The sequence below is a fragment of the Anastrepha ludens genome, chromosome 5 (genome assembly GCF_028408465.1).
Source record: "Anastrepha ludens isolate Willacy chromosome 5, idAnaLude1.1, whole genome shotgun sequence".
NCBI lineage: Eukaryota > Metazoa > Arthropoda > Insecta > Diptera > Tephritidae > Anastrepha > Anastrepha ludens.
In genome coordinates, this window is record NC_071501.1 from 7,952,514 (window position 1) to 7,971,450 (window position 18,937).

General features: G+C 35.5%; 1 protein-coding gene across 1 annotated transcript in view; it reads right to left on the bottom strand.

The window, feature by feature from the left end:
• The window catches only part of LOC128863460 (protein sickie-like), a 155,753-nt gene extending 141,250 nt beyond the window's left edge, over positions 1–14,503 (bottom strand). Inside the window, exon 1 of the mRNA XM_054102623.1 lies at positions 13,654–14,503. Coding sequence (XP_053958598.1) covers positions 13,654–13,745 — 92 coding nt within the window. The 5' untranslated portion in view covers positions 13,746–14,503. The remainder of the gene's footprint in view (positions 1–13,653) is intronic.
• Positions 14,504–18,937: the final 4,434 nt, after the last annotated feature.

The following is an 18,937-nucleotide window of genomic DNA, read 5'->3' on the forward strand; positions in this document are numbered from 1 at the left end:
AAGCGTTTTTCTTCAATTGATAACAGAAAATCAGAGATCTCCGCAAATCGTAGTTTGAAGGCACAAAATTCGACATTTTTAAGAGCGACAAAAATGCATTTTTGTATGAAACGCAACAAACAATGAACTGAATATTGTTGACAGATGACAGACGAAAAAACAAGGCATTTGTGAAGGTTTAAAAATACTTCGAGCGACATCTATGGACTAATAGCTGAACGTCTCATTTCATAGGTATATACCGTGCATACAGTTTTATGCCTCCCCCGAAAGGCAGATGGTGGCGCTTTTTCATGGCAGTAAAACACTCGGAAGTTTTCAATTGCGTATCGAGCGGCGGCTGCTTTTTAGAAAAACTGTTTCAACCATTTGGCGTTCCATGCCCACAATCGCCTTCGAACCCGCGTCGTATTGAGTTGTGGTGATGCACCTACTCAATCAGCTATGGCGGCCGCCTAATCGCAAATCGAATTGTTCACTTTAATTTAACGATTTTTCTTGCCTATTATGGAGCCTCTGGAGTTAACAGATCAACGAAATACAGTGCATTATTTTTCCCATTGACTAGCCATGTTGTAGTCCTACACTTTTAAATTTTAACTTCTTATATTCTCGCTCTTGTCCAAAGTTAAGCAAAATGCGCTTAGAAGAGCAAATTTATAGCAGTTTCAATAAAGTACAAGACAAACAATTTCAATTCTAACATTTTCAACTACCACAAACCAACGTCGTTTTTTTAAGTGCCACAACATGGTCGCATAAGCCCTCAACAAAGAATAAGCAACACAAAAAAAGTCATGTCGCGACTTTAATATGCTTCTAACAATTGACAATGGAAAAAAAGAGTAGGGACTGTCTGCGTGCGCGCCGAAAGCAAAGCGAATGAAACATTTTGTAATACTATACAAAAAGCGGTAAAAAGATTTGCCACACGTTGCACGTGTCAGTATTGTTAGTTAAAAATGCATAAAAAATACAAAAAAAAGAAGGTAAGTTGCACCGACCAACCAGTTTCCTACTGCGCCCTACTCTCAGCCGTGCGCGTAGGTACCCACCCCTAGTACAGGCATACGCACACCCAATATGTACTTATACGTACATATCTACCACCAACATATTGAGGTTTGTATGAGTCTATGGCTTTTTAATAAAGCTTCGTACAAAACCAAGAACTTTACACTTTGCACACGTTCGCAATGTGTCGCATTACAATTTATAATTTATATTCATATGCATATGAGATGACGGTGCGTCGCTACAGTCTCCTGATATCACCACCGATGCGCACGTTGCATGCCACAAAAACCTCATTCATGGAACAATGAAAGTTGTGCTGTGGCTTTCACCAGGCATGCATATGCGCATATGTATGTGTTCGGGTTGGTTCGATGTTTGCCTGACTGGCCACACTACCGGTCGTTAAGGTGCTTTGCGTATCAACTTTTGTCCCTATTGTCATATGGAGCCTATCAATGTTATTCTAACTTAATTGTACACACTGGCTGGATTTTATTGTAATAAAAGTTTAATATGCAGAGATTTGTGACACTGATATTTATATTGTGTGGTGCATAATAAGCCTAGGTTTAAACCAGCGGGCAGACTGGCGAAGAATTAACGGGATTACAGGTGTGTAAAATACTTTAATAATCGTGTCGACGAGAAAGAGATGTGAAATAAAGACAAAATTGTATAATAAAATATTCATATTTAGAGTCCTCTTCTCAATTAATCTCTAACTTTAGAGGCCACTTGATTGAGAAGGTAAACACATTTTCGTTTTCTCAAGCGATCTCGGGCCGATACATCCAATGGTCAGTTCGTATTCCCTTTGAAATTTTATAGTTAGTTCCAAATTGTATTTTTCAAGTAAATTACGTGTGAGTTACCAAAATTTCGTGATTGAAAAATTAGGAGTGAAAGTGCACAAGACAGAGAAAACTGGAAATCAATGGCGGAGGCCTGTGTTCAACAGTGGACGCAAACGGCTGTATGATGATGATGGTGATGAAGAGTGAAAGGTTAATTTAAAGCGAGGCGCAATTTATCATTTTGATAAGTAAAGTAAATTCTATTGGTTAGAACAGAAAACATGATATTTCACAAAACCAGTGCGATGGGATAAGAAAGAGCTGGTTGTACTTCCAATTTCGCCTGTATTTATATAACTTCAAGCCGCCAATTGTGACTCTTCTTTATCTGATAGATTCTCAAAATAATCCTTCGAAAAATCATGCACAAACTAAATTTGAATATTTGAAAGTACAAAAGAAAAAAAATTAATAATAATAAAAATAAAAATTGACGCTTGCACACTTTGTTGGGTGTTTGGCCGAACTGCTCTTTCTATCAGTGGTGTGTGTCCTGCTGTTTTTCACACAAATGGAGGAACCTACAGTTTTAGGCCGACTCCGTACGGCAGATGGTTTTTTAAGAGGATCTTTTTCATGACCGAAATACACTCGGAGGGACTATTATTTGAGGTCGAAGATTTTGCACGGCCTATGAAAAAATAAGCTTTAGACAAACTTTTTCTATCATTTGGTGTTTCATACCAGGGCTTAGAACCCAGACTCTTCAGAATGGTATTCACGCTCCAGCCCATTCAGTTAAGGCGTTCGATTTATGGTAGCCAAAACTGCGCGATTTTTCAAAAGAACTTTTGAGGAGGCTCACTTCCAACTCGGCGGCTTTATTAATGAACGAAATTAATGATTGAATAGTTGCACGTATGATTATTACTGCGATAATTTCCAGCATACGCCAAGACATCATTATTACCAACTTTTTATGGTTAAAAATTGACGATCTGATTTTGGAAGATTTTTGGTTTCAGCAGAAAGGAAATCTTTGAAATTCAGCTTAAAAAATACTATATGGCCTTTGTGTTCGATAGTCGTGTTATTATACCTCTTAGTGATGTCAATTTGCAGACTCGAAGCTCTGATCAGAAACTGTTAGAGTTTTTTAAGTTAAAGATCGGATAGAGTTTCATTGGAATAGTCTGAAAACTGGCGATATCCTTAAAACGAAGATCAGCCAGGCTATTCGGGAGATAGATCCAGAAATTGTCTATATTATCTGAGGAAAATTGGGTTGATGGTATTGGCTGCTGCATAGCAAACCGATTTAACATATTGAATCGAGACTTATTGGTCAATCTAGCGGAAGATTTGCGCTTACTTGTAAAGCAAAAGTCATTGCGCAGGTCAAATATATTAATATTTTGCATTTTTTTAGTACTTTAAAAACAACAAGCCGATGTTTTCTCTACAACTCAAACAGTTAACCAAAATTGTGGCTATAAATATCCTTACTTAGTCGAGGCAAGCTACTTTTTTTATACAAGCTAAACCATCTGATACTGCTTTTACTCTTCAGTAAGTATGCGAATGAGAAGAGGGTCTTAAGTGGCACATCTATTATGAAGGTTAAAGTATTAGACTCACCAGAGTCTAAAAAGATTTGATTAACATTCATAACCAAGAACCAGATTACATTTTTGAAATCAAGTTTTGCAGATACTTAGTTTTATTGCGCCATAGCGAGTCTATGAATGAAAGGTTTTAAGGAATGTGAGTACTTCCTCGGGCTGTTTATTTCATACTATAAATCGACTTAGAGTCACACCAGCCAGGTGAGTGAGTTCTCGAGGTGCGAGAGCGGCACATTCGCAGAGGATTTGCTCTGTCTTTCATTGTCCAGCTCGAAAAAACGACAGATGCTTCGTTCTGCTTTTCGTAGGTTTCAGAAATGATAAAAAAGACCTCAATGTGCCTTGGTACCAAGTGAGAGAGAGTTCGTAAGTTTCCTTAGTCCAGGTGTAGCAGTCTATTTGATGCTATTTTGGAATTAAGAATACATTTTTATGCTTGCCCCTGTTGGGAACTCGCCATCCAGTATCGTATGAATTCCGTGCCTTTCCTTTCGTTGATTACTTTCTTTATATGAGCTTTGGTACGCCCGCAAAAGGGTTTCGGTATATGAAATTTGAAGGAGCGCCTAATTTCGGGAAGCAGTTCGCCTAATCGTCCATGTTACAATTTTCTTGGTAACCAGCCTAAAAAAACGGTGCTCCTTCTTCCTAGGGTATTGGGTTCAGTGAAGTATTCCTCAACAAGTTTGGATGTTTTTAAGTCAGACTGCAGTGCACGTTAAGCTGCCGAAAGTCTGATCAAATGTAGAGGCGCTTTAGAAATGTGTTTTTTGGATATTCCGGCTTAAAAGTGCGATTCACAGAATATGTGCAATATTTGAGGTTATGTAACACTATGAATGACTTGTGTTTTAAAGGTTCAGATTCGGATGCACTACGTCAAAAATCTTCATAAATGTTCCATTTCGGTTTAAAGTTAATAAAAATGCTAGAAAGCACCGAAAATGCCTCTCTTTGAAAAACTCTAGACCGAAAATTTTGAATATGGAATAAATTTAAAAATTATAAATTTTTGTTTCAATACTTTTTCAGTTTTCTTCTTATTAAATCAAGCCTACAAATGAATTGATTTTCAGAAATATTGAAGACCAAAATCCTTAGAAGCATGTAATCTCCCAAAAACGTCCTACGTGCTGTGTTCCCTAAACTTCTTTAAACTTTGATGGGTACCCAAAACTGCTTCCCTCTATTCCCACGCCCTCCACTATTTTACTTCGATTTACCACTGTTTAACTTTTACTTCCAATATTATTGAAATACTTAACCCAATTCGTGCCAAAATCGGTATTTCAGGTATTTGAGTGCACAATTCTAGTTCGTGACTGACGAGTGCTGCGCATGCGCAGCATAATTTTACCCAACTTCCCTCTACACGTAGAATAAGGCGTTAATGGAAAACGTATTTATAATCTATTTATTACAACTCATGCAATAAAGATTGAAAATGATGAGATGTGACGGCGGAACTAATGTGCGGTGAGAAAGAAATGTGTGGGAAAGCGGCGAAATGGTGGTGGGAAAAAAGGGAGGAATAAGAAGCAGATTTTTGGACAGTGAATTTATTTGAAATAGAAGCGATTGATCTATTGCAATATGGAAGGATGTTAAGGAATGAAAGAGGGGTGAATTACGCTAATGTGCGAAGTAAAAATTATATTCGATAGCAAAGATATGAAAGAAGCCGATAATGATGTTTTCATGTATGAAGCAATGAAATCTATGCGAAGTCGCATTCACGCTTTTGGTCATCAAATAAGATATTCATTACTTTATGACTTTTTTTTTAAAGCAAGATGACAAGCACACAGCTTCGTTACAGCGATAGGCAAGCCATGGTTTTGAAATTAATTTCGTGAAGCCAAAAATCCCTGCTGCTTCAAGCATTACTTCTCAACAATATTTCAGATACAATATTTTTTTATTTTTTGGTATTTGTTTGCTAATGGAAATGCCAGCTTTTTATTTACACTTTGATGTTTGTAATTGAATCAAATGCTTGTAAAGGGTGGTTGATTTTATGATTTTTTAATCTATATGCGGTGGTGGAAAACGCAATTTAAGGGTGGCTGCTGAAGATGTAAAGAGATGCTGCAATCAAATACAATTCGGCCCGAAATATGAATTCTATGACGAATGAAATGATATACGAAAGAGTGGTATAGGAGATGATTATAAGAAATATATTGGAGAAATAAAAATTAAATAAATAGCGGATATCAATTTTTTGAAATTAGCAAAATACCAGGGTTCCTGCTTAAGTTTCTAGATATGGAAAAATAGGTATGAATGTGTGTATGTCAAATCAAATACTGCTATCGTAAGCTTTGACTCTTTTACTGTTATTCGTACTCAGAACGTTTTGTCATAAGAGGGTCTACTTTTAACAGGGTCGCCATTGCAACAGTAGAATAAGCTGTAATTCGTGATTTTCATCGAAAATTTTGATATTTCTTCGCACAAGGTCGACCTGGCTGGGTGAAAGCCATCACATAGACTTATTAGTCCGTGGTGGTACCAGATGGAGCTAGTCCTTTACGTTTCTTTGTAGTAGACAACCTGTATTAAGTCTGCGCCTTTTGCGAATCCAAGTAAACTTTGAAGCTCTCGGGGTTAGGGACATTCTAACTTCTGATATTGTAGAACTCCTGAGCATTTTTATCTGTTCTAGGAAACGCAGGGTAAGAATACAGAAGGTGTTCTTGAGTTTCCCTCTTTTTTTTGGCGTAAATTTACATATAACTTATTTGTTCTTTCTTCAGTGAGTTGAAAAATTCATTTCGCTCAAACTATGGAGTTATTTAATGTAAATTTTCAAGCGAGGGTTTATTACTATTTTGTCATGTGGATTATCGATACACGAGTGCATTTATGAATTTATTTCGAGTTTTGGCATTGAAACACCACACTTAGCCACTGCGACATACTTTTTGAAGGAAGAATTTCGTATCGGCCATCCAAAAACGGTTGTTGTGCCAAAAATAAACGATGGTCAGTTAAGGGGAGAAACCGGTTTAGATCGATCAAAAAATCGATTATTTTTTATTGCATAAATCGTTACTAAAAAATATGTGGTACAAATTTTAAAACGAAATTCGCATTATTCGCGATTCTATGATCACTTAAGTGGCTGCCCCTCGGTTCCGCACCATAGAGCGCGTTAGTTAGAACGACGTTTTTCTCGAAACTACTTTTTTTCAACTGGTGGGAATTCTAGCTTAAAAAGGTATCAACCAATCGTTCTAATATAAAATTTTTCGGGATTTTTTCTTTATTCAATTCTAATTTATATGAACCTAATCATGGGATTATATTATTATTTAAAATATGGTTTTTTAAGATAGATGAAAAAATATGGTATAAAAAACTACTTTGTGTTCAAGCGCCTCAAAAGCATGCAATTTTCAATATTTAGGTTCACATTCTTAGGAAATATGTTGTCAATAAAAAAAAATTGCTCTTGATTTCAGAGAAAAATTGCAACTTCAGGAATTCCCACCAGCAAGGCACTCGGATGGCGATCGTCCATGGACAACACGCTCTAACGTCACTATCTTCCGCGGAAATAGCTTCAATTTCTGATTATTCCTTCTTTGTTCAAAAAATTCTCGAAAAACACCAACATTTTGGCCTCCTAAACCGGTTTCCCCCCTTAACACCCCAAGATCGTCATGTGAAATATCGCGAGGAAGAGGCGTAATTGGCCATTAGTGGGGCCGTCATTCATTTAATATTGCATGAACATTTGGTAGTCACAAAGATTTGTTGAAAATTGCCTAAAAAGTACTCGTGATGTGTAAAAAGAAATGTTGAAGAAATTCAGCCGCGTATGCTCAAATTACGTCTATGACATCGGAACAGTGTTCCAAGGCAAACTTAATCCAAAAAAATTTGTTCGAAGAAGAATCACCCCAAAGCAAAAGGTCTCTTTTTTTTCAGAAAAACTCGTTATGACGCAACTGTATCACTAGAGAAACTCTGGCCAGTCAATTCTGAGTGGTACACAATCAAGAAATTGCCAGAAATTTTCGGAGAATTAAAGAAAACCAACCACCGAAAATTAAACATCTTTCACCAAAACAATGCGAGCTCTCAGGCATCGGCTCACACAAGAAAGTTTTTGAGCACTCAAAACATGGAATTAATAGGTTATCAGCCTAATAGCCCTTATTTGCTACCTAATGATTTTTTGTTTTGTTCCCAAACATCACAAATAAAATGCAAAGTCAATATTTTTCAAGCCAGTTCGTGTGGGCGCAAAAGTGCTTCGAAAATTGGTTTAAACGAGTGCAGAAATATATTGACTTAAAAGGAGAGTATTGGGAAAAACAATAAAACCATTTTCATTATTTTACTGTGTTTTAATTATTAGGCGAAAACCGTAAAAGGCGACCCTTCTAAGAGAGATATTTGTGTTCCTTGCAATTACTTTGAATAATAATTTTCGTGAAAGAATAAAACTAAATCATGAAAATTTATTTAGGATGATTTTACATGAATTTCAAAGTGAATTAAATCAATAACAATTGATCGCTCAACTCGCTTCGACTTTCGGTAACGAAACACCATCCTGAGTCACCGCATTTTGTTGGTTTTTTGTATGCAAACGTAGTCGCACTTTCCAAACGAATTTCGTCAAGATCCGTTCAAAATCAGTTATTATTCGATGGATAATAACTTGAGCAAGAAAAAAGCTCTTTTCGATTATAAATATTTCATTTTACTTATCCTTTCAAAGCTCGAGTAGCAACCCTCGTAAAAATACTGTATTCTACATAACTGCAATACAAAAATGTTAACACCGTCTGTTTCTCGCTTGTTTTTTGGGTTTGGGTAAGACCAACTTTTGGAATACAGCCTGTGGCAATGCAAAACTGTCTGAAAGCAGTCGAATTAGCAATTCAACAAATTTCTTATGAAAAACTTTTTTGTTGATATCAATTCCAATATTTTTTGTTTTTTTTTTTCAAAAGGAAAAACATCGAAATATTTAAGTGCTTCATATGGGAATTACGCCACGGAGGTGGCACGGAGGGCGCACCATAGGCCGCATTGGAAGCTGCAAAAACTGTGAAAGCAGCAAAAACTTTAAACAAGCAAGACTATGCTCGTTTTCTTGAGAGCAACAAAAACAAAAAAACACTATTAAGAAAAAATTTCTATATGTAAAAATGTGCACTTATACATATGAAAAAAGAGCATAAAAACAGCAAACAGCATCCACCACATGGTACGTTTTTGCAACATTTTTTTTCTGCAACAAATGCAACTAAGGAACTGTACGAGTAAGTGCATGCAGCGTAAAAACCACAGCCGTGTTGTGATTTTCTAAGTATCAGGCTTCAACAAACACTTGCTGCAACAACTCAATTCCATTTAATGCGGTTTTTAGCACTTTTAGATTTTCATAAAAATTTAGATATTAAATAATTACGCTTTAAGGCGATGCATACAGACATACATTCATTCGACCCGCGACAAAATGATAGCCCATGCACTTTTGGACCAGTTTTGACTATTTGTCGTTTTTTGTTTTTGTAAATGTTCATTATTTTTGTATAAAATTGACACATACACCATTTGCTTCTGAAAACTTAATAATTTATAAAAAAACACGCAAGCTATTTGAATATTTCAGTCATTTCCGGAACTTCATTTCTAATCTCATCACTCAATACAGCTTTCAGCTTTGACCTTAAAGTATTGAGTGGCCTTAAAATGTATTAAATCTTCAAACAAGCCATTTTCATGGCTTCTCCAAATACTATTTTAGTGCAATATTTTCTGAAAAGTCAAAAAAAAGAAACAGTGTATCGCAGCAAAAACAACAAAAGAAACCAGAATACTTTCAAAAACTACAAATGAAACGAAAAGAAAAAAATTTAAGTGCAGCTAAAATTAGAAGCTGTACGCTGAACCACATTGACATTCGTTTCTGCGGTGCTCGGAATGGTATATCCCCGACTAAAATTTATGGCTACAACAGACAATCTTTGACGCCCCAAAAGGGCAGTAGTGGAGTTAGAAGTGAGTTATTTTTGTTTTTCCACATTTCACGCAACACATGTACTTGTACACACAGACATACAAATGTACAGCGGAGCTACAGATCTATGGCTACCATGCAGTAGAAAGCCTTACACATTCTAGTTTAAGAATTGATATCTAATGGAAGAAGTCAGACTAGTTCGAAAGAGACTAGTATATTACTAGTTGCAGAATAACCAATTAAGGGTGTATCTATACAAACAAAATTGTTTTCTTTTATACTAAGGGCAAAATAAAAAGAAGTTGTTCTAGTTCGAAAATGGGTAGTATTGGACTGGTTACTTAATGACCAATTACAAAAGCATCCAAAAAAATTAGTTTTCATTACCCTATTGGTAAAATAAAAAGAAATTGTACTAGTTGGAAAGTGCCTAGTATTGGACTGGTTGCTTAATGACCAATTGCAAAACCAACCACAAAAATTGTTTTCTTTTACACTAAGGGCAAAGGAAAAAGAAGTTGTACTATTTCGAAAGTATCTAGTCTTGGACTGGTTGCAAAAATTACCAATAACATGAACATAAAAAAATATTTTTCTGTTGCTCTATAGATAAAATAAAAGTTTTGGAATGACACACAAAACGCCGGGGTACGTAAATTTAATTTTAGTTTATGAAGTACGGATCTGTGGTCAGTTTTCTGGATTAGTTAATTTTCTCATAACATTTTGATTTGCAGTTTACTTTGTCTCTCAAGCGATTCATCGACTAATTTTGAATGAAAAAAGTCGTAGGTTTCTATTATTATGATTTTTGCAAAATTCAACACTAACGCAATTAATTTATCCAATTTTGGGAAAGTCATAACTTATTTTTAACAAATTTTTTTTTAAACTTTTTTTGTTATTCCATATTTTTTGTTTCACAATAATTTAATATTCAAATCAAACAAAAATTATTCAGTTTTTTGTTTGTTTTTGTATTACAATCAACCAACAAAAATCAACAAGCAGAGAGTAAATTCCCTTCCCTTTCTTCATATAAAAATAATCGGCAATGCAAACTTAAGACGGAAATTTTGAAAGATTAACCTGATCTTCAAAAAAGAAAACAAACGCACAGATCTGTAATCTTTCTTCTTTTTATTCGTTGATAGTATATACTGTTAGATGACATTTTTACAAAGAATTAAATAACTACAAAAAAACATATATCTGCACGTATTATGTCGGAGCATAGGTCGGAAACTCTAATCTAGGACGGATCTGTAATCTACGACCCAAGGTTCGATTTGGTTGACTTGGCTGGCTGAAAGCCATCACATATACTTGTTGATCCTTAGTGTTACCAGATGGAGCTAGACCCTTACGTTTCTTTGTAGTAGACATCCTGTGATACGTCTGCGTCTTTTGCGAATCTAAGTAAACTTTGGAGCTCTATCCCCGAGAGGTTTTCTAACTTCTCATATTGTAAAGCATTTTAAAGCTTTAAGCATTTTTTTATTTAGAGCGTTTCCTTCTCTTCTAGTTCATTGCAAAATCTACAGCTATCGTTGTTAGTGATTCCTATCTTGTATGCGTGCGCCGCTAGTGAATTGTGGCCCGTCAGCATACCTACGATAGCTCGGCTTTCTTTTCTAGACAGAGCTAGTACGAATCTGGCATATTTATCTGCATTCTGTTTCAACAAGATTTTCGCGGTTTTAGAAGTAGCTAGATTGTTCCACCTTCTGTCTATCCGTATTTTCATGTACGCAGCGATGTCTTTGTATACCGTATTTAAAGGTTTCAGTATGTCGTTTTCTTGTTCGAATTTTCTGTAAACAGCGCTCTTGGCAATCTCATCTACAATTTCGTTTCCTGCAATGCCCTTATGCCCGGGTACCCAATAGATATGCAACCGTCTGTCTGCGGCTAATCACTCTATGGTTTCCCTGCTTTTTAGAACATTTTTAGATGAAATTTCATATTGGCGTTGCTTGAGTCTTTGCGATTGCTATTTCTACCGCAAAGACTTCTGCTTGAAAAATACTACAGTGGTCAGGAAGCTTAAATAGCTGCCTGATGCCCAGCCCTGCGCAATAGATCCCTGCCCCTACTCCGTCTACCATTTACGAGCCATCGGTAAATATATTAAGAGTATTTGGGTTAGGTTTCATTCCTTTTTTCCACCACTCTTCTTCTATTGTTGTTCGGAATTTCTTCACCTAATTGCATTTCGGAGTCATATAGTCCGTTTGGACCCTATAACTAATGCCTATTGAGCTATACCCGGTAAATTGACCTGTCGCGCTGAGTCTTCCGGCGGATTTAGCTGCTAGGCATTCCGCCGCAATATCAATCAGTGACAAGTTGAGTATTCTTTCAAGCGCTGCCGTTGGAGTAGTTCTCAATGCACCTGTTGTGCAAAGTGCACCAAGGCGTTGAATACTTTCTATAGGCTTTTTATATGTCGGTTTTCTTAGCGCAGTCCACCATACCAGAGCACCGTATAGTAATATTGGCTTTACTATAGCCGAGTAGCACCAATACATTATAACATCATCTTTTTACATGCGTATAGGGCGTTGCTGGCCTTTTTCTTCCTCTCTAATATATATTACTTCCATGATAGTTTACTATCCAAAATTACTCCAAGGTACTTTGTGTGGTTTTTAAGTGTTAGTTCCACGTCGTTTAGCTTCGAGGGTTGCCAATAGGGGATCTTGTACCTTCTAGTAAAAAGTATCATATCCGTTTTATCAGCATTTATCCCTAAGCCTGCCTGTGTTGTCCATTGGTGCTCTGCTGCGAGTGTATTATTCATTATATCACTCCATTATGTCACTCACGGTGTTTAGGTATTTGCCTGTCACTACTATGGCTATGTCATCTGCATATGCTACTGGTTTCGATGCCGTACCTTCAAATTTCTTTAGTAACTCATTAAGAGCGAGTAGCCAGAGAAGTCGCGATAGAACACCACCCTGTGGCGTACCCTCGCGTGCTACTTTAGTGAGTTTAGCTTCGTTCCACTTCGCCCTTATTATTCTACACCCTAGCAGGTTCTTTATCCATGAATAAACAGCGGGTTCTGTATTCGTTGTATTTAAACAAACCAATCTTTTAGAGCTTTTAAAACCACAACCTGCTATTTAAGAACTGCCTCAAAATTAATGATATGACTTGAACGACACCTTGCGAGCCCCTTAAATATATTTTTAACTGTTTAAAGTTTACTACATACAACAATACGGCACTTACGACACCTTTGTGAATACTAAAAATATTTAATAAATTTTATTTCAAGTTGCTATGATTTAATTTCAGAAAAAATAAAAATGCAAGTATATAATTAAAAAAATGTAATTAAGTCAATCAAGTGGCAAGTTCGAAGGTAAAAAAAGAACTTGTACCATTTTTTGATTCATAATAAAAATGATGGCATTGAATTTTTGTTTACTACTTCAACTCGTCTAAAATTGGTGATTTACGCTACAAAAGAATTTACGCTAGAATTTTTTGGTCTATTATAAATTCGTTTATTATTTGGCTGGCAAAGGCTGATTCATGTCTTACTAGTTCTTTAACTGGTCTAATTTTGATTCATGTGCTGACAATTTTCATTTCGTAGGGCATCGTAGTGTGAAAAAGATAAACTACTTCAGCTGCGAGGCAAACTGGGTGCAAGGTATGTAGTTCAGAGTATATTGCTTTGATTACAGGGTTTACCAAGAAGTGTACAATACCTAGTTACTAAAGCTTAGTTTTTTTTTGTCTTTTATGTTTTTTGTTTCCTTCTGAGGAAAAACACATGAAAATGCTTGAAATTATTATGCTGTAATGTGGGCTCATTAGCAATGCTCCGCAGATGAAGTGCATGTGCGGCATATTTTCCTCAGGAGGAGTTAGACAACAGTTGAACATTTGAAGCCAACACCCACTCCGACAGTACAGACATACCTACACATGAATATTTAGTTATAGAAATTCCCGTTAGCCCGGAAGTTTACTGCATTTTCGTGCAGACATTCTTTAGATGTGTTAATGGCAAATGATATATATCAACTTTTACCTCACCAATCTTTTCTCATCCCCTCCAACTGATTTTCATTGATATTCTTTTGAATCGCTCCAGCAAAATATTTAGTCACATTATGAATATTTAGTAGTTCTCGCAGCATAATTTAGGATTTTTTTGTTGTTTTTTTGTTCTTTTTTTTTCTTTACATTCTTCTTTCGTTCTTGTACCTACCTTCTGACATCCGGCGAATTTGGGAGACTGCGACATTTGCGGCTACTTTTGCTGCTGCTGCTGTGGCCGTGCGATGACGATGAGTTGCCCATGTTGTTGGCGCTTGCAACAACAAAAACATTTACGAATGTTTGATTGTGCTAAGATGCACGTGATTTTTTGTTATTGTTATTTGGTTTGGGGTTTTTAATTTTATGTGGTTAATTTATATTTTGCCGAGATTTTTCTGCAGCATACCAGATCACGTGATTTAAAATTATTTCACGAAATTTTTTGTTGTATAAAAATAATTTGGCATATCTTAGGCGGCTTTGGCTGATATTTTTTTCGACTTGAATATTTTTGGCACTTTTTGGAGTGAATTTTTTTTTCGCTAACAGCACAAAATTAAAACTTTTGCTTGATATGTTTACTTGAAACCGTTGAATTTCTTATGTCTCTTTAGAAGGCTCGATAAAATATGGGGTTCGATTCACTTCACTTCCCTGCTTTGGGAAGTTACTCGTATAATTTTTAAATTTTATTTGGGTTTAATTTAGGTTTTTTTTTTTTAATTTTGTTTTATTGAATTTAATCTTCACTTGAGAAATACATGCTTTATAATATATAATACAGTATATGGAACAACTTGCGTTTTTGTGTGCCCACAAAATATGAAAAATACCATTGTAGTTAAAATGTTTATAAATAAGACAAAACCAGTAAGCAGTTGACTCTAATCATATGAACGAGGATTTAAAAAAAATTGTTTAAGAAAAAAACTTTTTTTTATTTATATATAGGTATATATATAATTGGCGCCCACACCAGTTTTGGGTGTTTGGCCGAGTTCCGCCTCCTATTTGTGGCGTGCGTCTTGATGTGGTTCCACAAAAGGAGGGACCTACAGTTCAAGCCGACTCCGAACGGCAGATGTTTTTTCATTTTAATATCACAAAACCAACGAACTTTTGAATCATATGAGGGATATTTTTGAAAAATTTTTCAATTTTTTTTTTAATTTTAATTTTAAGAATTTTTTTTTAATAATATTAATTTTAATGCCACAAAACCAATAAAGTTCGAAAACATATGAGGGATGTTTTTAAATTTTTTCTGAAACTTTTTTTTCAAATTTGAATATAAATTTTAAAAAATGATTATTAAGTAATTTTAAATAAATAATGTTTTTTCATTAAACGTTTACAAAAAATATAGCGCAGTTTACACCAAATATCTTATAAATCAAAGTTGCAAGCCAAGTACAAGAATTATAAAAATTCGACAAAAAATGTCATCGATTCCTTGCATGGAGAAAATACGCAGCACCTTCACAAATGTTCAAAAAGCAACGAGAACTTTGAGCCACTTCAAACTTGCACTTTATTTTTTTAACATTTAATGGGCTAAAAAACTGCGTACCCATGATTAAATATTAGAGTTTATAAACCTTGTATAAAATTTGAAATTTTACTTTACGTGGTATTTAGTGTAGTGTGAGCGATATTTTTTAACTAATGAAAAAAAAAAAAAAATAAAATAAAATAAACGAATAGAAAGTGTTAGAAAAGTATTCAAAACAGCTCGAAATATCGCTATTCCATTATTTTTTTCGTTAGTGTACACATCTCTACAAAGAACTACCGTCTTTAAAAATACCAAATCAATAAAATGGTTCAATCTCAAGGACTCTTCTATTCGCCACTTCTCTGCTCGCTATCTCTCTCTGTTCGGCTAACTTGACGAAACATTTTCTTGTGAAAGCAACCAGAAAGTTATCGAGCAAGATTCGGCGCTACCTCATAAACTGTTATAACTCACTGTCTTACAAAAGAAAATGTAATTTTAGGCAGCTCTATTCCAGCGCTGCTGAGATATGTTTATTTATACCAGTTGTTTCCTCTATTCCAAAGAAGGGACTTTTATAATAATCCATTAAGAGATGGCTAAAATTATTCAGACACTTTTGAAATAAATACTCTATATCACTTGAAACACACTCTTAAAGTTTTCAATTGATCTTATTCTTTTATGACTCCTTTCTAAGTCAAAGTTCAAATTTTTATAACTAAACTTTTCAGGCCACCCAAAATTTCCATTCAACGTTTAGGCGTTTCTCAGTGAATTTTGAAGGAGAGAGAATTTCTAGAGTTTTGAATTGTTGGAACGGCGTCGAGATCATTCAGAAAAAATTTTTTAAAATTTCTTTACTGGAGAAAAATTTAACAGATTTCTTCCCATTTCAGTCCTCATTGCCTGATTGTGTCTTCCTTTTATTTATGTTTTTTTTTTTATATACATTTATAAAACTTGTTTAGAGAGTAAATCTTAAACGGTAATTGTAAATATGAAGGAATACCATCGAGATCTTAAGATTTTATGCCTTCCACAACAGTCGGTTCTACGTTACCGGAAGGACCTGGATTTATATTCAGCCCTAGACTGTCACTCCAGCAGCAATCCGCTGCTATGAGGAATGTTTATGGTGCTACAAAAACAGACCTTACACTTGAAGCATATCATCAAAAAAGCAGGTCCCTAATCAAACCTTATAAATAAATGATTTTTTTTTCATAGTTATTTAAAAATGAATATTTTGCACCGTTTGGTTAGAGAATTTCCCCCCAAAATACCACAAACACCCTTGTATTACTCATTGTCTCGCAACCCGTTATTATTTATGGCACACTAGAGAGCTTGTAAATCATTGAAGTTCGGCATTAATTCAAACTGCGGCTGCCTCTGCCTCTCACCTTCATCCTTACTATCGCTTTTGAAACACTTTCTATTACCTAATCACATAAGTCATTGATTTAAAAAGTGTATTGCTTCCCTTTCTCCACCCTCATTTATTCTCCACTGCTGACTCACTTTCTGACACACCTACCTATGTCATTGTACTCGTACTGAGCTATTATTGCCTTAGCTCTTATTAGCTATTGTAAATAGTATCCGTCAACTGCAGTGCATTTGTAAATCCGGTTTCTTCCAGTAGTCACATTTATCTTGTTTTCTTAAGTTCAATTGCTTTCGATTTCTTGTCTTACAGGCAATTATTATACAACTAAGTATCTATACGAATACTCGTATTACTATTTTGAGGCGATGAGGATGCCAGATGTATGCTCTTTTAAAGGTTTGAACTTCAGAGTTGCTAGAGCTGTTTTGGGTTAATTGTATTAGTTGAATGGTAATGGAACATTTTTGGGACAATTTTTTTGAAATTTTTTTCAGCATTCGCTCCACTTAAAACGTCTCAAAAGAAGAAGAAAACCATTTCTTAACAAATTTTTTTAGGACTCACAGCAAAAACAATAATGAAATGAAATCTTTACTTCTTAACTGGGCATCTATACCAGCTGTGGGCACTTTTATACGATACATCGTAAGAGATATTTCTCAGATGTAGACCGTTCATGGAAAAAGGTATACGATATCGAGTAAGATATATCGTATGCTTTCGGCCGCATGCCATGAACTATCGAATTCAGGGTTTGACAGCTGATTTGTCAAATTTACTTTGAAGTCGATGAAACGGGAAACAGTGAAATTCACGGAATAGGAACGTTTGGATATTCATTATTTTCTACTAAATTTCTTTGATTTTTCTTTGTAATATTTGCAAAAATTTTCGAGTTAACATTTGTTTAACCTGGACATGCTTAATTTTGTGTTTCATTATCTCAAGTCTAAACGTCTTGCATTACTTTGATTGCATTGAGGCAGAGAAGTGCTTTCCTCGACCAAATGATATGCGATGAAATGCCCAGGAAAAGATTAAATTTTTAGTAGACTGTTTCGTATGCGATCAGCAATCTACAATCTGTGTAGAATTTTGAAAAAAAAAAAATTTTTTTTTTTTTGCTTAACAGTAGTCCGAAACCCTTAAAAATGACATACGTAAAGTATTAAGGTGTAGAAAAAAGTACCAATAAGACCTTCTATTTTGAATTTAGAAAAGGGGTATATCTGGCAACTCCATCTCAACAGCATCAAACTTCCTTATCCTTACCACTCCTTCAAGAAAAATCCACAATCATTAGTTTTTACGACAAATTGATTAACCATAAATTCGCACCCTCGTTTTTTGGCAATAAAGAAAAGAAGGAAACCCAATACTAACAACAACAACAAGAATAACCACAGGGAATACCATTTGCTTTGACATTTAGCAGCCACTCGAAATAAAAATTGATGTTTCCGAAATTGCAAGAAAACCGAATATTCCCAGCTCGCAGTGCAAGGGTGTGTGTGCGTTAGCAAAGAGTGCAACAACATCAGACGAACGTATGCAACTGCAAATCCAAAATGGCTGTTGCATCACGTGTCAGACACGCGTGTAAATTATTTACACGCAATTTCCACTCAGCCCCCCCAAAAGCACACCCACAAAAGCGGCTGCTGGTAGAGGCAGTTAGTCGGGTGGAAGCTGTGCATTTTGGCTTTGTATCATTTCGCAGCGTGCTGAGCAGGCCTATGGGCTGTGCCTTGTAAGTTATTGATTTATTCCCTTCGTTTTTTTTTGTTTTTAATTTTCTTAATCAAGCAAATTTGTAAACTGACACTTGTCACTTATCACAAAAACGAGTGATGTTGACGGTAACTTAACCCTTGTTGGGAAGTGTATTCAGGAATTGTAAAATTTTGTAATTGTAAAAAGATTTTTCAGAATGATTTGGTTTTCGAAAACGGAGACTGCGCGAAATTAAATTAAATCTTCGTGCACCCATTTTCCATAATCCATTTAGAGCCCTTTTCTCTCACTCTGTGGCTGAGTGCTTTTTGAAGTTTCTGTGACCTTCAATTTTTGCCATTTTATTTTCCCCCCAATATTAGCTGGAAGTAATTTACAATTTTAAATTAATTATCAACTCAATTCAGACTTTGACTTACACTCAACCTCTGTATGACCCAACTTGAGTTTTACCTCACATTTGCAATGCCCCTCTTTTAGTGCCCACTTAATGCGAGCATCTCTCCCCAATTGCGCTACGGCAGTTTCGTTTATTAGCCAACTTCAGTGTCATATGTCATGCGATCATTCTCGTATTTCAAGCCACCACAACCTCAGGCGCTTTTAATCTCCCTTTTTCAGAGCATTATTGACTATATTTCAGTTTTCGTTTTCCTCTTATCATTTTGCTTATTTGCCCACAGTCTGTCGTGTATTTACCCTGCTCATGACGGAAGTTGAAAATCTGTTAGCTTAATTGCATTATGAGCCAACAAAGGCTCGCAGAGCCCGCAGTTGTCAGGGATTGTTTTGCCTGACCATTGGGTTTTAGGCAATCGGTCATTTTGGTCT